Source organism: Abramis brama, assembly GCF_963993115.1.
Source record: "Abramis brama genome assembly, chromosome: 9".
In the NCBI taxonomy this organism is placed as follows: domain Eukaryota; kingdom Metazoa; phylum Chordata; class Actinopteri; order Cypriniformes; family Leuciscidae; genus Abramis; species Abramis brama.
The window spans coordinates 11,986,080-12,004,242 of NC_139971.1; the positions used below are offsets into that span (position 1 = coordinate 11,986,080).

The 18,163-nt window shown below is 38.1% G+C and overlaps 1 protein-coding gene across 2 annotated transcripts in view; it reads left to right on the forward strand.

The window, feature by feature from the left end:
• Positions 1 to 18,163, forward strand: part of kiaa1549lb (KIAA1549-like b) — a 182,164-nt gene that overhangs the window by 131,154 nt on the left and 32,847 nt on the right. For both annotated transcript variants that reach the window (XM_084124747.1, XM_084124748.1), the window contains exons 15-16: positions 3,298 to 3,422; positions 3,893 to 4,122. In XM_084124747.1, the coding sequence (XP_083980873.1) occupies positions 3,298 to 3,422; positions 3,893 to 4,122 (355 nt within the window). The remainder of the gene's footprint in view (positions 1 to 3,297; positions 3,423 to 3,892; positions 4,123 to 18,163) is intronic.

Consider the following 18,163-nt stretch of genomic DNA (forward strand, 5'->3'; position numbering starts at 1 on the left):
CGCTATAACAACCGCCTCGCTCTACATTATCCCGCTTAATACATGGCTACCTACCAAATAAATCAACAATTTGACACAAAATATTGATTTAAAAAGGAGTTTATTGATTTAAAAACAATTGTATTGCTTCCGCTAAAGAAAATAGTCCGTTCCGTCTCTACAGTTAGAATCCTGCGTCCATAGCAACGCTCTGTTTTTCATGGCAACGGTGTGTTATACTTAGCAGCGGTCTGTTATCAAGAAATAACAGACCGCATTCTACATTAGAATTCAACCAAGCCATGTAGGTCCGTGTACTTTTTGATCATTTCATTTCCTGTTTGGAATGGAATAACGAGAAATGAAAACCAGCTTGTTTATTCGTTTTTTAGTTTAGTTTAAAAAACAAAAAATTAGATTTTAGCTCGATTTTTTATTTTTTCGTTTGTGGTTTAAAAAATGGTTTATGGGTTAGATATTTCATTTGCACACGTGGGCGGCGCTGAAACGCCCCTTTCATCTGATTGGTCAAAACGCGCCTGCTTTTTGCAGGCTTGCCATACTGCCCAGAATAAACAATATTTTGTCCACACAAGATGTTTAAAAACCCTGCATGTAGTTTTTGTGAAGACGAGCGCATATCTTACAAAGGTTCCAGTTCTGTTTAGGCTGTTGTAGTTTGTAATGCTTGTTATGTTCCTAAATTTATATAGACCTAACACATTTAAACATCTATCTATCTATCTATCTATCTATCTATCTATCTATCTATCTATCTATCTATCTATCTATCTATCTATCTGACTGACTGACTGACTGACTGACTGACTGAGCTTCCTTTGTGAAAAATAGCAGACCACCTTTTTTAAACTGTTATTTAAAATGGTGGTCTGCTATATTTCACAAAATTTCATTTCAATTTCCATTTGTGCGGTCGTTGGCATTAAACGAGAAGGACATTCTGAATATGAGCCTACTGTAAAATTAGCTGGCTTAAAAATGTGGATTGATCAGTGCAGTTATTCCAGATGCCTCCCGGTGCTATTCATATTGGAATTGTGTAATCACAGATTATGAACAGATGTTTTCAGAGGTGGACAAAGTACACAACTTCCTTACTTGAGTGAAAGTACAGATACTACTGGTCAAATATTACTCCGTTACAAGTAAAAGTTGTAAAGACCGATTTTTACTTAAGTAAAAGTACAGAAGTACTTGTTTTTAAAAGTAGGCTACTTAAGTATCAAAAGTAAATGTCAATGCATTGTTTTATTATTGTTGCATTGTTGTGTGTAATACTTACAGTACCTTATGCCTCTGAATCTATGCCTGCCTACCTACCCTCATATCAATATCAAATTTATTTCTAGAACACAGTTCCAGTAGTGGGATTGAATGTGAGATTGAATGATTCACTCAACAACGTCCACAATGGTTTCGGACACCCAAATTGCTGTTCCCTCAAATAGTTCCCTATTTAAAGTTTTTTGGCTTTTAGTATGAATATGTTAGCCTTACTGTTATCTATAAGCTAGTGTGCGCCAAAACAATGACAAAATTTGCATTTAGAAGACCAAACCCAACGTTGAAAATAAAAATCAGGTTGATGTCAGAATCCAACACCAGATTGACAATCTCCAACATTGGACAGACGTTGTATTGTGGTTGAAAACAAGGATATATTCCCATTGGGTTGTTGGGTTTTCATGTTTAATAGGAACTTTAGACATAATGATTTTTATACTGTACAAACTGTGTGATCCCCTAACTCTAATGTAACAGTTATGGGTAGGTCATCTACAGACATCTAATGTTACGGACATATTATCATGGTACAGTTCAGCCTATTATTGATTTTTATTTCCACTTCCCTTTTATCCAAAGAGACGGAACTATTTGCACGGTATTTATCAATGGGAAATACATCATGCTAAAATAATCTGTCATAGGCTAATACTGTGGCTCACATTATTGGGGTCGCTTGCAAGTCGCAGCATCACGAATTACGTGACCAGCAACATATTTCTGCTTCAAATATTGTGCGTAGTTAACAGTGAGTGGTGGTTTCAGACATTATTTTATTAAAGTGCATTTGTCAGTGCCACACTCGTACTGACTCTTATTCTGCCTGATAGAAAGAAAAGCTCGTAGCTTACTGAAGGCGGAGCGTTTTGACCAATCAGATGAAAGGGGCGTTTCAGCGCCGCCCTCGTGTGCAAATGAAATATCTAACCCATAAACCATTTTTTAAACCACAAACGTAAAATGAAAAATCGAGCTAAAATCTAATTTTTCGTTTTTTAAACTAAACTAAAAAACGAAAAAACGAGCTGGTTTTCATTTCTCGTTATTCCATTCCAAACAGGAAATGAAATGATCAAAAAGTACACGGACCCATGTAATATATATATATATATATATATATTTTTTTTTTTGGATTGCACTAACACAACTGAAAATATGCTGACATGTTTGAAAAAAAGTGCACTTTTGATGATCTGTTGTGATATTAGTACTAAGAGTTTTGAACATGTACCAATTGCTTGTGGAAATTGTGCCAATGCAATTTAAAATAATCTGTAAACTGTAGTTTAGTGATGCCAACACAAATCGAAATCTTTCTCAAAGTTTAAAGCAACTGGTCTCTAAAAATGAAAATTCTGTCATAATTTACCTATATCCACCACATGTATGGTGTTTTTTATCAGTGCTTGACAGATGTGGCAACTATGAACTGTGATATGTAAAAGAGCTGCATGAAGAGTCATTACATTCTACTTCATATTATTGATCTATGAAGTATAAATAATATCGGTGAATAATGATAGAATTCAAATTTGAACTATTATTTTAAAAGAAAATGGGCTGAAAGACCCATTCCACAGATACTTCTTATTCTACTCACATTGAGTGTAATTCTTTATAGTTTGGACAAAATGTAAAATTTTGCTTATCCTTAAGTATTTTCTTTCCCACTTCCATATGAATAGCCTATATTTGTATATTATATATATATTCTTATAATTTATATTCTCTCAGAAGTGGACATCTATAAGCTAATTTGTCTTGATAAATGGACCCAGTTAATTAAAATCAAAAGTTACGCTTAAATCTTAGGCTTAGGCTTTAAAATGTTTCCCATTTTAAATAGGAAATGAGAGCAAAGGGAAATAATTAATCTTCTGCAAGTGATAATGTTAGCCAGGGCTGCTGTCACATAACCAGGACGCGGATTTATCTATATTCTGTTTGTATAATCTGATGTAGCTTTTTCCAAGCTCTTTGCTGCCATGAAAATCAAGTTTTTGTTTTTGGCAGATCAGTATGATAGTTCTTCAGGATCACTTCAGCTCATTTCCATAAAACCAATGGCAGCTCCACCCACCTACTCGCACCCCGCATCCTCCGACCGCAGTCAGGACTCTGCCATATTAAATGGAGAGGTAAGACTTGATTTTATTAGAGACAGTCTCAGACGGCAACCACTGACAGACCACAGTCTGTTGACTGACCTTCTGATGCATTTTACACACAAAAAAGGGCTGTGGATATGAAATTAGCAAAATTGCTAATTGGATGACTGTTACGCAATTTCTGCAAGTCAGAGCGCACAGGTTTACAGACCAGCAGGAAACAAGCCACTGCAAGACTGTAACTATACAAAGACTTTATTTAACATATAGGCATATGCTAGTCAACAAAAAATCTATTCCTATTATATCTTAATGGACACTCTCGCTTACTTAATTTATCAAATTTGGGTTTCAAAGAAACCTGACACAGATTTCTTTTAGACTATCACTTTACCTATGGGAAATCAATTTGAGACACAATTTTAATGGATGTTTTTTCTTTTTCTTTTTTTGGATGATTAGCCAGTCCACCTTCTCTCTTTATCTCTATGTGTATACAGGTGAATTTGGCTCTGAAGCAGAAGTCAGACATTGAGCACTACAGGAATAAGCTAAGACTGAAGGCTAAGAGGAAGGGATATTATGACTTCCCTTCAGCTGAGGGGAAAGGCAGCACTAAAGACCTGAGTCAGCGACACAGGTACAGCCACGACAGGCCTCCACACCCTCACAGCAGAGCTCTGGAACAGGAGGACGACAGAGGCTCCACGTTTGTGAAGTATCGCAGGAGGTGAGTGATTTTGCTTGAATGGGAGCTTGTATTTTTAAACAAGATAAGGTTGTTTGTGTACTTTAATAGTTACCGTATGACTCTGTCTCTCAGATTTGTTGATCTACACAAATTATATCTCTATTAATTGTATTGAATGTGTACTTTATACTTAATCCTGGCTTAATCTAAGTCTGTGAAACTAGGCCTGTATTTTTTAACTCTTAGCACAGTTTTGAAAAGTTCGCTTTGCAATAATGTCAAATTAAAAAAGTTTTAATTTTAAATAAAAAAAGTTTTAATTTTAAATAATTATGTTTTAATGATCTTTTGCATGATTTATGTCTGACAAACAACAACTGTAACTGAGGGAGGTAATCAACGAAGATGAAGGCTAAATAACAGCTTGTCTACACGCAAACACGAATAACAACCGACAACTGAAGGGTGCATCGCATACTATCCGTCTTAAATAGTATTCGAAAATAGAATTTGTACGTCTCAAATCATAGTATGTTGAAATGAGTATTCCAAAGATAACCGGATGGTCTACTATTTCCGGTCAGAATCCGAAGTGCAGATCGTTGCACACTCTAACAGCCAATATTGCCCACAACCCATTGCGCGTTGGACGAGGATTCGATTAGAACTACAAACACGAGTAAAAAGTGTTAAAAAACTACAGACATGGAGGATGTGCGGTGATGTAGAGAGGTTTAGATAAAGGGGTTTGAGTGATTAATTATCAGTATCTTACATGACAAAAATTGTATTATTAAATGTTGTCCACATTATATTTCATATGCAGCAGCATTGTGAACTTTTGTAAAGATACGTTTAGCCTTTAACTTTTAAATGAATCATTATATTCAAATTGCAAACACATGAGGAGAGTCTCCGCATGAAAGACCCACGACTGGCAGATCAACGTGCTACAACATTTCTCTCCGAAACGGTAGGAAATTATATTAGATTGAATGGAGGATTTTAACTGTGACAAGCTGATTGACAGGGCAGTTTATGGTGACAGGATGCACGTAACTAAGCGACAGAGCTGTCGATGACTAAGTAGTATGTCCCAAAGCTTGCCTACTCTTTTGCTACACACTCAAAAGTATGTACTTTTTCTTCACACACACACACACACACACACACACACACACACACACACACACACACACACACACACACACACACACACACACATATATCAACATTATATATATATATATATATATATATATACAGTATATATATTGGGTCTGTGGTTGGCTCTGTCGCGTTGTGCTCTGTTGGGGGCATGGCAACAGCAGACGCAAGCTGGGCTGGATCCTCCTCACTCCACCGATGGTGTTGGGGGATCCGTACAAATGTAATACCCTCTTTATGTAATTGTGGAATGTGCCTTGAGGGCAGTCTCTAGACAGGCACGCATTTGTCTGTTGATTTAGACCTGCCCAGAAATACACTCAGAGGCTGATGCCATCATAGTGAAGGAGGGTAGATAACGAAACCTGTTTGTGCTCCTCAAGGGACAGATCCCCATCGGAGAGAAGGAGGATCTGAACTGCTGCTGGATCTGTTTTTGTTGTTGGTCAGATCTTCAATTCAGCAATTTCGCAATATAAATAAACAACTGAAAATGAGGGCTATATATATATATCCTGTCTGTACCTGTTTGAATTATATTGTAAGTAAAAGTTTGTATTGGAACTTTTGACTCCTCTTCGTCTTCTTCTGCCTGCACCACACCGTGACAAAAGAACGGACCGGCCAAAATGGATGATAGGGTAAAAATTATCATCATTTTTTTTTCCTTTACAAAGGACATTTGCCGCCTTGCTGTCACCGGCACCCTCGATGACGTGAGCCTGAGTACCTTGTTCTGGATCGGGGCCACATTTAACCATCCTATTGACCTCCCAGACACCACCAGACTGGATTCGAGGGAGATCGTCATCTGGTGTCTGGAGAGCATCGTGCCTCGATCCGGAACACAGTCAGACCCAAGGCTTTTTCGCGCCATGCCTGACTAGCCTGAGCTTCTTCACGTAATGCCCTTGTCTTCAGCTAAGATGGCCACCACCTCGTGGCCTGAGCCTTCAGCCAAGATGGCCACCGCCCCACCGCCTGAGCCCTCAGCCAAGATGGCCGCCGCCTTGCCGCCTTGCCGCCTGAGCCCTCAGCCAAGATGGCCGCCGCCTCACCTCCTGAGCCCTCAGCCAGAATGGCCGCCGCCACGCCGATTCCTGTTCCCCGTTCTGTTCCTAGACCTGTTCCTGCTCCAAGGACTATCCAAATTCCCAGACCTGTTCCAGTCCCCGTTCCAGAGTCTCGTCCCGCCGAGACCGCCCGTCCAGAGTCTCATCCTGCCGAGACCGCCCATCCAGAGTCTTCTGTCCCCGAGCCTCCCTCTCCCACCTCCCATCTACCACCTCTCAACCCTTCTTCTGCCACTGCCTGTCAGCCCCTCAGCTCTTCAAACCACCTTCGGAGAGGTGGGCCGTGGGTCTGCCAGCCTGCAGCTCCAGCCTGGTCGGTGGATCCCCGGTCTCCGCCTCCAACCTCTGCGACCAGGACTCTACCTCTGCCCGTCGATCCATCAGCTCAACCTTGGCTCCTACCTCCCTCAGCTCCACCATGGCCCATCAGTTCAGCAGTTTCGCCAGGCTCCCTCGTCCCCCCGGATCCACCTTGGTCGCTCGTCAACCTACCCTCGCCTCTGGACTGCACTCCTCTGGATACGTCTCGTCCCTTCGTCCCCCCGGCTCCATTGGACTCCTCACTCCCTTCTGTTCCTCCTTGGTCCTCACTCTCTCTGACTCCACCGCGCCCTTCTGTGTCCTGCCTGCACCTCAGTCGCCAGAGCCTGGGCTCGTCGGTTCTCCGGCTCCACCCTGGTCTTCCTTCCTTTGTTCTGTTTTCCCTCCACTCATCTGTTTTCTTGGTAACCCTCATTAGTTCATCTGTCACACCCTGTTTACCTCGTTAGTCTTGTCAGCTGTGTCTCGTTTTCCTGATCTGTTTCCCCATTTATTTAAGCCCAGTGTTTTGCCTTGTTCATTGCAGTCCTATTAAGTGTGTGTGTGAACCTTCTGCCTGTCTGTACCTGTTTGAATTATATTGTAAGTAAAATTTTGTATTGGAACTTTTGACTCCTCTTCGTCTGCCTGCACCACACCGTGACAATGTGGTATCAAATGTATTAAATATACTTGAAATTCAAGTATTATGTTTATAATTTGTATTCCCAAGATGCTTATTTGAAGTGCATTAAAAATACATTGAATTGCATTTTAATATATTTCTAAAAGTATACTAGAAGTACATTGGTAATAAATATATGCTTAGTTACACTTTTGAAATATGCTAAACACAAGCATACTAGGGTTGGGCGATGTCCCCTAAATTGGCAGTTGACGATGTTTACAGTAAAACATTGCGATGGACGATGATATCGTGGGGTTAATTTATAATATTATTATTAAAAACGTGCTTTTTTTCAATAAAATTTTAACAGTAGTAATTGTTAGGTCCATAGACAACTAAAAACAAACATATATTCAGCAAACAATAAATAAGTTGCAATATGGAATTAATTGTGCAGGGCTTTCACTGTGAGGTTGATTTACCAACTGATGAGCATAAATCCTCTTCGTGTGCATGTGAGAGAAAGAGAGAATGCACACAGTACTTACATCTACTGTGTTTACGGGAATACTCGACTTGGCAGTTGTATATATTTCTGTGTTTATTTGGCCGTTTAAGCACGCAACCGAAGACAAAGGCTACTATGCTTGTCCGTGACAGAATGCTGAGCGCGCACAGCATTCTGTCAGTAGAATTCAGTTCTCTTTCGCGACTTATCGCGATTTTAATATTTCTTTTCAATATAAAGCACATCCTGCTCTTTTCTTTCTCATTCATTCATGTTTTGTTATTAATACATTTAAACAGAATTGTCAACTGAAATCTGCACGGATTATCAAAAATACGACACATGGGTCTCTGCGGCAGAAGTGAAAGTAGCCTACCAGCGCCCAGCGGGTGAAATGTTTCGAAATGTCTCTTTTGCACAGCAAAGCACCCGTTTCAATAAAGTTTATATAGCCTGGGCTACTTTTACATTTTCACTGCTGTTTTAAAATGGTTTTCGCCAGCTTGAATTCCAGGAGCTGTAGGTTACCACAGAAACATAAGTGGTTAGTTGATTGCTGTGGTGACTCGTGACACTCGCGAACAGCACTGAACATGCACTTTTGCCGGTACACTTAATTTTTGTCTTAATTGTGTCATTTTGTGTCTTTAAATTGTGTCTTAATTTTTTTACTGATCGTTTGTTGGTAAAGGGTGATGGACCTTGCGAGCCACTGGTTCCCAACCACTGGTGTACACGAATCAATAGATTAAATTAGCCTACGTGACCATTTCACGAAATGCCGTGAGACTGGGCTGGTCTGACAGGGTGGGGGGCGTGGCATCACGATGGTGGCTCTCCATCGTGATGTCGGTCAGCCAACCCTAAAGCATTCTTTTAATATATGTCTAAAATGTGCACTATAAGTACATTGGTAATAAATATACTTAGTTACACTTTTAAGAAATATGCTAAACACAAGCATACTTTTAATATATTTCTAATAATAATTTTTGGTAAACTTTGGTAATAAATGCTTAGTTACATTTTTAATTATTTAATAGAAAACATAGTGTTGTTTTTAATTTTACCCAGCTTCTTCAAGTTTGCATGGCGTGTGACATTTGGAACCTCAATCTATTGTGATTCTAGGTAAGATTTGTATTACATTAACGTTACTTGTCTGTGCCAGTCGTATTTTTGACAAAGGGTAACAGCACATCTTTTTCAGTTCAGCTACATTCAATTTGACCAATCAGAGCCAAGCTTTTCAAGTTGAAGTCAAGACAGACTCGAAGAGATGAAGATACTGCCCTCAGAAGTTACTGGTAAGTTTTAGTTTCCATTTGCATAAATAAATAGCTCACTGTTTAGTTTTTTTTCCTAGGTGGATAGGTCTGCTATGCATTTGCTAATATGACTTACTGACGTTAACTGCTGTAAGATGATGCTGACACTGGTATATAGTCAAAGTCTAAAGTCTTTGATAAATCTGTTTCAAATCTATGTGGAGACATTTGTCTGTCTTAAAATAACTATAAAACAAAATTGTCCAATGCATCTGCAAAAAAAATTAGTCATTATAACATGTACAACATTACATTAACATTATTTTTATTTGCAAAATGAAGCTGTGTATTTATTTCTGATTTCCTGAACAATTTGGCTTCATTATTATGATGTAAATGATCTTTGAAAAGTTTGAAAAAAGCATGTTATGAACATAAAGTTACTTCGTCTTGAGCTGACCAGCCAATTATGGTAGTGTGTGTTGATTGGTGTTTATACAGTGAGGAAAATAAGTATTTGAACACCCTGCTATTTTGCAAGTTCTCCCACTTGGAAATCATGGAGGGGTCTGAAATTGTCATCGTAGGTGCATGTCCACTGTGAGAGACATAATCTAAAAAAAAAAAATCCAGAAATCACAATATATGATTTTTTAACTATTTATTTGTATGATACAGCTGCAAATAAGTATTTGAACACCTGTCTATCAGCTAGAATTCTGACCCTCAAAGACCTGTTAGTCTGCCTTTAAAATGTCCACCTCCACTCCATTTATTATCCTAAATTAGATGCACCTGTTTGAGGTCGTTAGCTGCATAAAGACACCTGTCCACCCCATACAATCAGTAAGAATCCAACTACTAACATGGCCAAGACCAAAGAGCTGTCCAAAGACACTAGAGACAAAATTGTACACCTCCACAAGGCTGGAAAGGGCTACGGGGAAATTGCCAAGCAGCTTGGTGAAAAAAGGTCCACTGTTGGAGCAATCATTAGAAAATGGAAGAAGCTAAACATGACTGTCAATCTCCCTCGGACTGGGGCTCCATGCAAGATCTCACCTCGTGGGGTCTCAATGATCCTAAGAAAGGTGAGAAATCAGCCCAGAACTACACGGGAGGAGCTGGTCAATGACCTGAAAAGAGCTGGGACCACCGTTTCCAAGGTTACTGTTGGTAATACACTAAGATGTCATGGTTTGAAATCATGCATGGCACGGAAGGTTCCCCTGCTTAAACCAGCACATGTCAAGGCCCGTCTTAAGTTTGCCAATGACCATTTGGATGATCCAGAGGAGTCATGGGAGAAAGTCATGTGGTCAGATGAGACCAAAATAGAACTTTTTGGTCATAATTCCACTAAACGTGTTTGGAGGAAGAAGAATGATGAGTACCATCCCAAGAACACCATCCCTACTGTGAAGCATGGGGGTGGTAGCATCATGCTTTGGGGGTGTTTTTCTGCACATGGGACAGGGCGACTGCACTGTATTAAGGAGAGGATGACCGGGGCCATGTATTGCGAGATTTTGGGGAACAACCTCCTTCCCTCAGTTAGAGCATTGAAGATGGGTCGAGGCTGGGTCTTCCAACATGACAATGACCCGAAGCACACAGCCAGGATAACCAAGGAGTGGCTCTGTAAGAAGCATATCAAGGTTCTGGCGTGGCCTAGCCAGTCTCCAGACCTAAACCCAATAGAGAATCTTTGGAGGGAGCTCAAACTCCGTGTTTCTCAGCGACAGCCCAGAAACCTGACTGATCTAGAGAAGATCTGTGTGGAGGAGTGGGCCAAAATCCCTCCTGCAGTGTGTGCAAACCTGGTGAAAAACTACAGGAAATGTTTGACCTCTGTAATTGCAAACAAAGGCTACTGTACCAAATATTAACATTCATTTTCTCAGGTGTTCAAATACTTATTTGCAGCTGTATCATACAAATAAATAGTTAAAAAATCATACATTGTGATTTCTGGATTTTTTTTTTTAGATTATGTCTCTCACAGTGGACATGCACCTACGATGACAATTTCAGACCCCTCCATGATTTCTAAGTGGGAGAACTTGCAAAATAGTAGGGTGTTCAAATACTTATTTTCCTCACTGTATTTGTTCAAGCTTGACAACCTTATTGCCTTTTTGATTACTTTCTAATATATATTTCTAATTACAAATAAGTACAAAGATTACATTGTTAAAAGGGATGCTTATAAGAGAGCATACATTTGAAACTGCTGAGTCTGTGAAGGGTTTTGATTATATTACCCACCAAGTACATTGTACTCAGCGCATTGTACATTGTACTCACACGTCATTCTTAAAAAGAAAACAACAAATCATTCATCATAATTTGCCTGCTTTCTATGTGTGTGTGTGTATATATATATATATATACAGTGCAATGCATAAGTGAATACACCCATGCTAAAGTTGACTAAAAAGAGGAATAAAAAATCATATTTTGGAAATTGAACTTAATGCCTTAATTTAAAAAATTAGGAAAAATCCAACCTTTAAGGACACCAATTTTCTTTGTGAATGAATAATGTATCGTAAATAAATAAATGTTCTTCCTTAAAATACATGGTGCATAAGTGAGTACACCCCTATGTTAAATCCCCATAGAGGCAGGCAGATTTTTATTTTTAAGTATTTTTTTTAATTTATTTTTTAGGATACTATGCATCCTGATAAAGTTCCCTTGGCCTTTGGAATTAAAATAGCCCCACATCATCACATAGCCTTCACCATACCTAGAGATTGGCATGATTTTATTTCAGTTAGCCTAAAAGCTAGTTTGATTTGCATTGAGAGATGATCTTATGGAAAGTACCCCATGCCAATCTCTAGGTATGGTGAAGGCTATGTGATGATGTGGGGCTATTTTAATTCCAAAGGCCAAGGGAACTTTATCAGGATGCATAGTATCCTAATTTTTTTTTTTTTTTAAATACTTAAAAATAAAAATCTGCCTGCCTCTATGGGAATTTAACATAGGGGTGTACTCACTTATGCACCATGTATTTTAAGGAAGAACATTTATTTATTTACGATACATTATTCATTCACAAAGAAAATTGGTGTCCTTAAAGGTTGGATTTTTCCTAATTTTTTAAATTAAGGCATTAAGTTCAATTTCCAAAATATGATTTTTTATTCCTCTTTTTAGTCAACTTTAGCATGGGTGTATTCACTTATGCATTGCACTGTATATATATATATATATATATATATATATATATATATATATATATATAATCTCTCTTTATATAATCTCACTCTTTTTTTTAAATATTAGGCTAATATTTGTTGTTTTTCAGACCACCTGCTATAGAAGAAAAACTGAAATCTGAGTGCAGAGACAAGCAAAGAAGAGAGTAGTAAGTATTTAATAGTAAGTATTAAGGTTTAATCTCACATCACCTCTGTTATATATATTTTTGAATCAGGTCTATTGAAAGGTGATTGACAGTTAGGAAATGTTAGCAATGTGTCCATTTCAGGTGTCTAATTTGTGCTGCCTTTGAGTCATTCATGTAAAAATCTGTTTATTTAATTGTTTTTTTAGTAAAGCTGCAAGTCACTTGTCCAAGTTGTCCTGGCATACAATATTTTGCACAACTTCTAATTTCCTTAAATCTTTGCAACAGAGATGAAGAGAGTGCATGTTAGCATGGCCACAATAGACACATTAATGGGAAATACCCTAGGTTTAAATAAACCACAATTATCAATATACAACATACCCTCAAATACTCACAGGTTGCTTTATTGCTGCAAATAACTATATCAGTGACTTTTTAATTGAACTTTGCGCACTGTAAGTTGTGTTGGGCTTCTTCTCATCTCATGTTCAATGTAACTCATAGAGTGCTGTATAGTGATGACAGATAAGAGGATACAAATGGACACTCATGTCCAGCTTGATGAGGATATAGTCAAAGCTTTGAAAGGTAAACTGAGAAGTCAACGGAATTCTAATGCATTTCTATGCAAATTATTATACATATATTCAAACATGAATACAAATGCATAATCATTGGTTAATTTTATATAACTTCTTCTTCCCTTTCACAGATCCTGTGATAAAGCAGTCTTCAAATACTACAGTGTCTGAACCACAAGCCCTCAGTTGCAGAAAATGAGTGGTACTCAAAGAAGTGATCGTCCACTTCAAGATGAAGATGTGACATTCAAACTCTTCTGTTTCTTTGGTTCAGCCATTTGTAGGCCTAAGTTTGTAAATAATGCATTATTCACTTCTGCACATTGTTTTTTCCATAACTTTTATTTTATTTTTTTCAGAAAATTGCATTGTGATGCTTATTTATTTAGTGATGTAATATTCATAGTGTACTTTTCATTAATACAGGCATAACTGAAATGTATTTCACTGATCTTTGTTATAATGTATTTTGTTCAAGAGATTATACATGCTGCTGTACTTTTTTAATGTACTCTTATGCATTTATTTTGCAATGTACACAACAAGATAATATATTAAGTTTTCTTGATTTCAAAGTCTGTGTATATCTTAACATTTATATTTAATTTTTCTTGCACTTTTAATATACCATTTTGAATACTGAATAAAATAGCTTTATAATAAACTATTAGTGTAATGCTAATACATTTTTAATGAGCTGAAATGCTATTTAGATGTTCTTGAAGTACATTAAAATTAAGCTTCAAATATATTATAACTAGTTTAAGACATGAAAGTATATTTGAAATGAACTGTAAAGAAATACACTTAAATGCACTAAATGTACTTGAAGTGGTTCCATTTTAGCACAATTTAATATATTAAAATATAGTGTAAATAGCTTAAAATTGATCTTAAGCATATCTTGAAATACACTTAATATACTTGAAGTTGTTTCAAAATAATACATTTAATACGCACTTAGTATAGTACAATTTAAATATATTTCTTTTTCACCTGGTTATATTGCTTGTATGTTTCGAAGACACTCATAATGAATTTGTAATGTACTTGTAACACAAATAAAGTACACTTTAATATCACTAATCAAGCATGTAATTAGTCCCTACACAGGCATATACTTAAAGTATACTAAGTATACTTAAAGTTGTTCCAATTTAGTACACAAAAGTACACTAAATACACTTAGTGGCCTATCTTGCACTCACGCACAGCGGACTTTTCCCTCCACAGACGCACGTCTGTAAATTAGGAAATTAACTTGCGCTCCCGGGTGCGGTTCAGCACAAAGAGGAGGCGTGTTCCGGCGCAAATGTTCCCTGGTGCTATTTTGTAGGTTTAGAAAACAATTCAAGTCAAGTCAAGCCAAGTTTATTTATATAGCGCTTTTCACAATACAGATTGTATCAAAGCAGCTTCACAGTATTAATTTAAAATAATACATCAATGTTTGTTTATAGTGGAAAACGTCCACGTTTGGTAATGCTGATCAATAGTATTGTTGATTGATTAATTAAATTAAATATCCCCAAATATCCCCAACTGAGCAAGCCAAAGGCAACAGTGGCAAGGAACCAAATAACTCCATCAGGTGACCTAATGGAGAAAAAAAAACCTTGGGAGAACCCAGGCTCAGTCGGGGGCCAGTTCTCCTCTGGCGTTTATGAACTAGAGGTTGGATTTAACTGTAAGATTAAAAGTATTATATGAATGCCTGGCTGAAGAGATGCGTCTTTAATCTAGTTTTAAACTGGGAGAGCGAGTCTGAGCAACGAACAGTATCAGGAAGACTATTCCAGAGTTTTGGAGCTAATTGTGAAAATGCTCTCCCTCCTTTGGTGGACCTAGATATCCTAGGTATGACCAAAAGCCTCGAATTTAGTGATCTTAAAGAGCGCGATGGATTATAGGGCGATAAAAGATCCGTTAAATAGACTGGAGCTAAGCCGTTTAGGGCTTTATAAGCCAGTAGCTAATAATTGTAATTAATACGGAACTTTATAGGTAACCAATGTAGTGATGATAAAATTGGTGTTATATGATCATATTTTCTTGATCTAGTAAGAACTCTAGCGGCGGCATTTTGGACTAACTGTAGCTTGTTTATTGAGGATGCAGGACAACCGGCTAATAAAGCATTACAGTAATCTAGTCTCAAGGTCATGAATGCATGAACTAACTTTTCTGCATCAGAAACTGATAGCATGTTACGTAGCTTAGTAATGTTTCTAAGGTGGAAAAAGGCTGTTCTTGTAACATATGAAATATGATTTTCAAAAGAGGATACTGTAGAGGATAAAGTAACAGGACATCCTACTATGTTAAAGTTGTAGTGTGAGAGGTTTTGTGGGCGGTTTTTTGAACCGATGATTAGTACCTCTGTCTTGTCTGGATTTAATAAAAGAAAATTGCACGTCATCCAATCTTTTATATCTTTAACACACTCTGTCAATTTGGATAATTTAGCGTTTTCATCTGGCCGTGATGAAATATAGATTTGAGTGTCATCAGCATAACAATGGAAACTAATTCCATGTTTCCTTATAATATTTCCAAGTGGCAGCATATATATTGAGAATAACAGAGGGCCTAACACAGATCCCTGCGGCACTCCATAGTTTACTGGAGTTATGATCGATTTTTCTCCATTTAAATAGACAAAATGGTAGCGGTCAAATAAGTATGATCTGAACCAGCTTAATGCTTGTCCTTGAACACCAGTATAATTTTGTAGTCGATCTAAGAGTATTGTGTGATCTATAGTATCGAACGCAGCACTAAGATCAAGTAAAACTAGTATTGAGATACAGCCTTGGTCAGAAGCTAAGAGTAAATCATTTGTGATTTTAACAAGCGCAGTTTCAGTGCTATGATGCGGTCTGAATCCAGACTGAAACTTTTCATAGATGTCATTTTCTTGCAAGAAAGAGCCCAGTTGGGTGGACACAACTTTTTCTAGTATTTTAGACATAAAAGGAAGATTTGAAATGGGTCTATAATTTGCTAGATTATGTGGGTCTAATTGTGGTTTCTTAATGAGAGGTTTTATAACTGCCAGTTTAAATGTTCTTGGAACATGACCTAAAGATAAAGATGAGTTAATAATATTGAGGAGAGGCTCTTCCACTATAGGTAACACTTCTTTCAGTAGTTTAGTGGGTATAGGATCTAATAAACATGTTGTTGTTTTAGATGAAGTGATAAGTTTATTTAACTCTTTTTGTTCTATAGTTGTAAAGCACTGTAATTGTTCTTGCGGGGTGATAATTGAGGCTGAATTATAAGGCGCGATTGAGGATTGAACGTTTACAATTGTGGTTCTGATGTTTTCTATTTTCTCAGTGAAGAACTTCATGAAATCATTACTACTAAACTGTAATGGAATATTTTGTTCAGGTAACATCTGTTTATTTGTTAGTCTAGCCACGGTGTTAAATAAAAACCTAGGATTGTTTTGGTTGTTTTCTATTAGTTTGCGGAGGTGCTCAGCCCTGGCCGCTTTTAGGGCCTTTTTATAACGTGACGTACTGTCTTTCCATGCGATTCTAAAGACCTCTAAATTAGTTTGTTTCCATTTACGCTCTAAATTACGGGTTTCTCTCTTTAGAACATGCGTAGTATTGTTGTACCATGGTGCTTTACTTTTCTCTCTGACCTTTTTTAATCTAATGGGTGCAACAATATCCAATTTTCCAGAGAGAATGGTGCTCATAGTGCTAGTTAATTCCTCTAGTTCATCTGTTTGTTTGGGTTCACTGAGCAGCTGAGACAGATCAGATAAGCAATTTGAAAAATTATCTATGGTGGATGGAAGGATTGTTCTGCCTGATCGATAACGCGGCGCAGCATGATGTTTTACAGGAGTACGTAATATGCAAGTTACCATGTAATAGTCAGTGACATCATCACTCATGCTTATAGGAGTATCCTGATGGAGTAGACTCATTTAGACCGAAATAATCATTTGGTTTAAGCCAGGTTTCAGTAAAGTACATCGAAGCTATTATCTGTGACTATTTCATTTACAATAACTGCCTTAGGTGTGAGTGACGGATGTTTAGAAGACCTCGCTTTAGAAATTGTTTTTGTTTACTAATAGCAACATTTTCTGTTTTAATAACAATTAGATTTTTCCTAGATCCTGCAGTAGATTTATTATTTGATCTCACTAAACAAGGAATAGACACAGTTTCTATGCAATGTTCTACACTAGTATTTATATCAGTTAAATTGGTGCAGCAGAGACTATGATTTGGACTTTTGGTTACTAGTCAAAAGGTATTTAACATTTTGGAGATGTTATCCGACAGAAGATCCGCTCCGAATCTGCTTGGGTGTAAGCCATCAGCACGGAAAAGCCTAGGACGCTCCCAAAACAGATTCCAATTATTTACAAAGAGCAGTTTCTGCTCATTGCACCATGACATTAACCATTCATTTAGCGCTAATAATCTACTAAACTTTTCATGTCCTAGTCAGTACGTGGGAAGCGGTCCTGACACAATGATCATTGTTTCAGGCGATGTGCTGCGTACCGTATCGATCAGATTCCTGAAGTCTTTCTTCAGAACCTCCGTCTGGCGCAGCCTGATGTCATTCACTCCCGCGTGCAGGACCACAGTTCCGACGCGCTTGTCACCGTTCAGAATCTCGGGCACCAGGAAAGCAGTGACTGTGCACCTTACTTTTACCTAACGTAGCGTGTACGTGCCGAACGATGGAATCGCCGATGATCACAGCATCGCGTTCTGTTTCGCGAAGAGGGGAGAAGCGGTTTTGGGTGGATATCTCGAAAACCGGGAGGGTCAGAGAGAGTCTTGGTCTAGACCTGACTCGCGTCTTCCACTGCGGAACCATCCAGGCTTTGTGGTGGCGTGTTGGAGCCGGAGTGAACGAGACCATGGCTGATCGCGACCTCGGCGCTCGGGACCGATGCTGAGAAACGCACGGAGTAGACGAGGTCGGAGTCAGCGGGTTAGTAACGTTAACCACTGATTTGTGTGCATCGGCGCATGATGTTTCAAGAGCTAAACGCCGGTCTCTCAGCTCGGCTTGTCTCACTAAAAGGTCGTGGATCTGTTTCTCAACAGCTTCCAGCTCAGACTGCAGTGCGTGCAGCTCAAATGTGTCCTCACCTGCACCTAAAGGTAGACTACTTACATCTGATATATTCGCCATTTTAACAGATGGA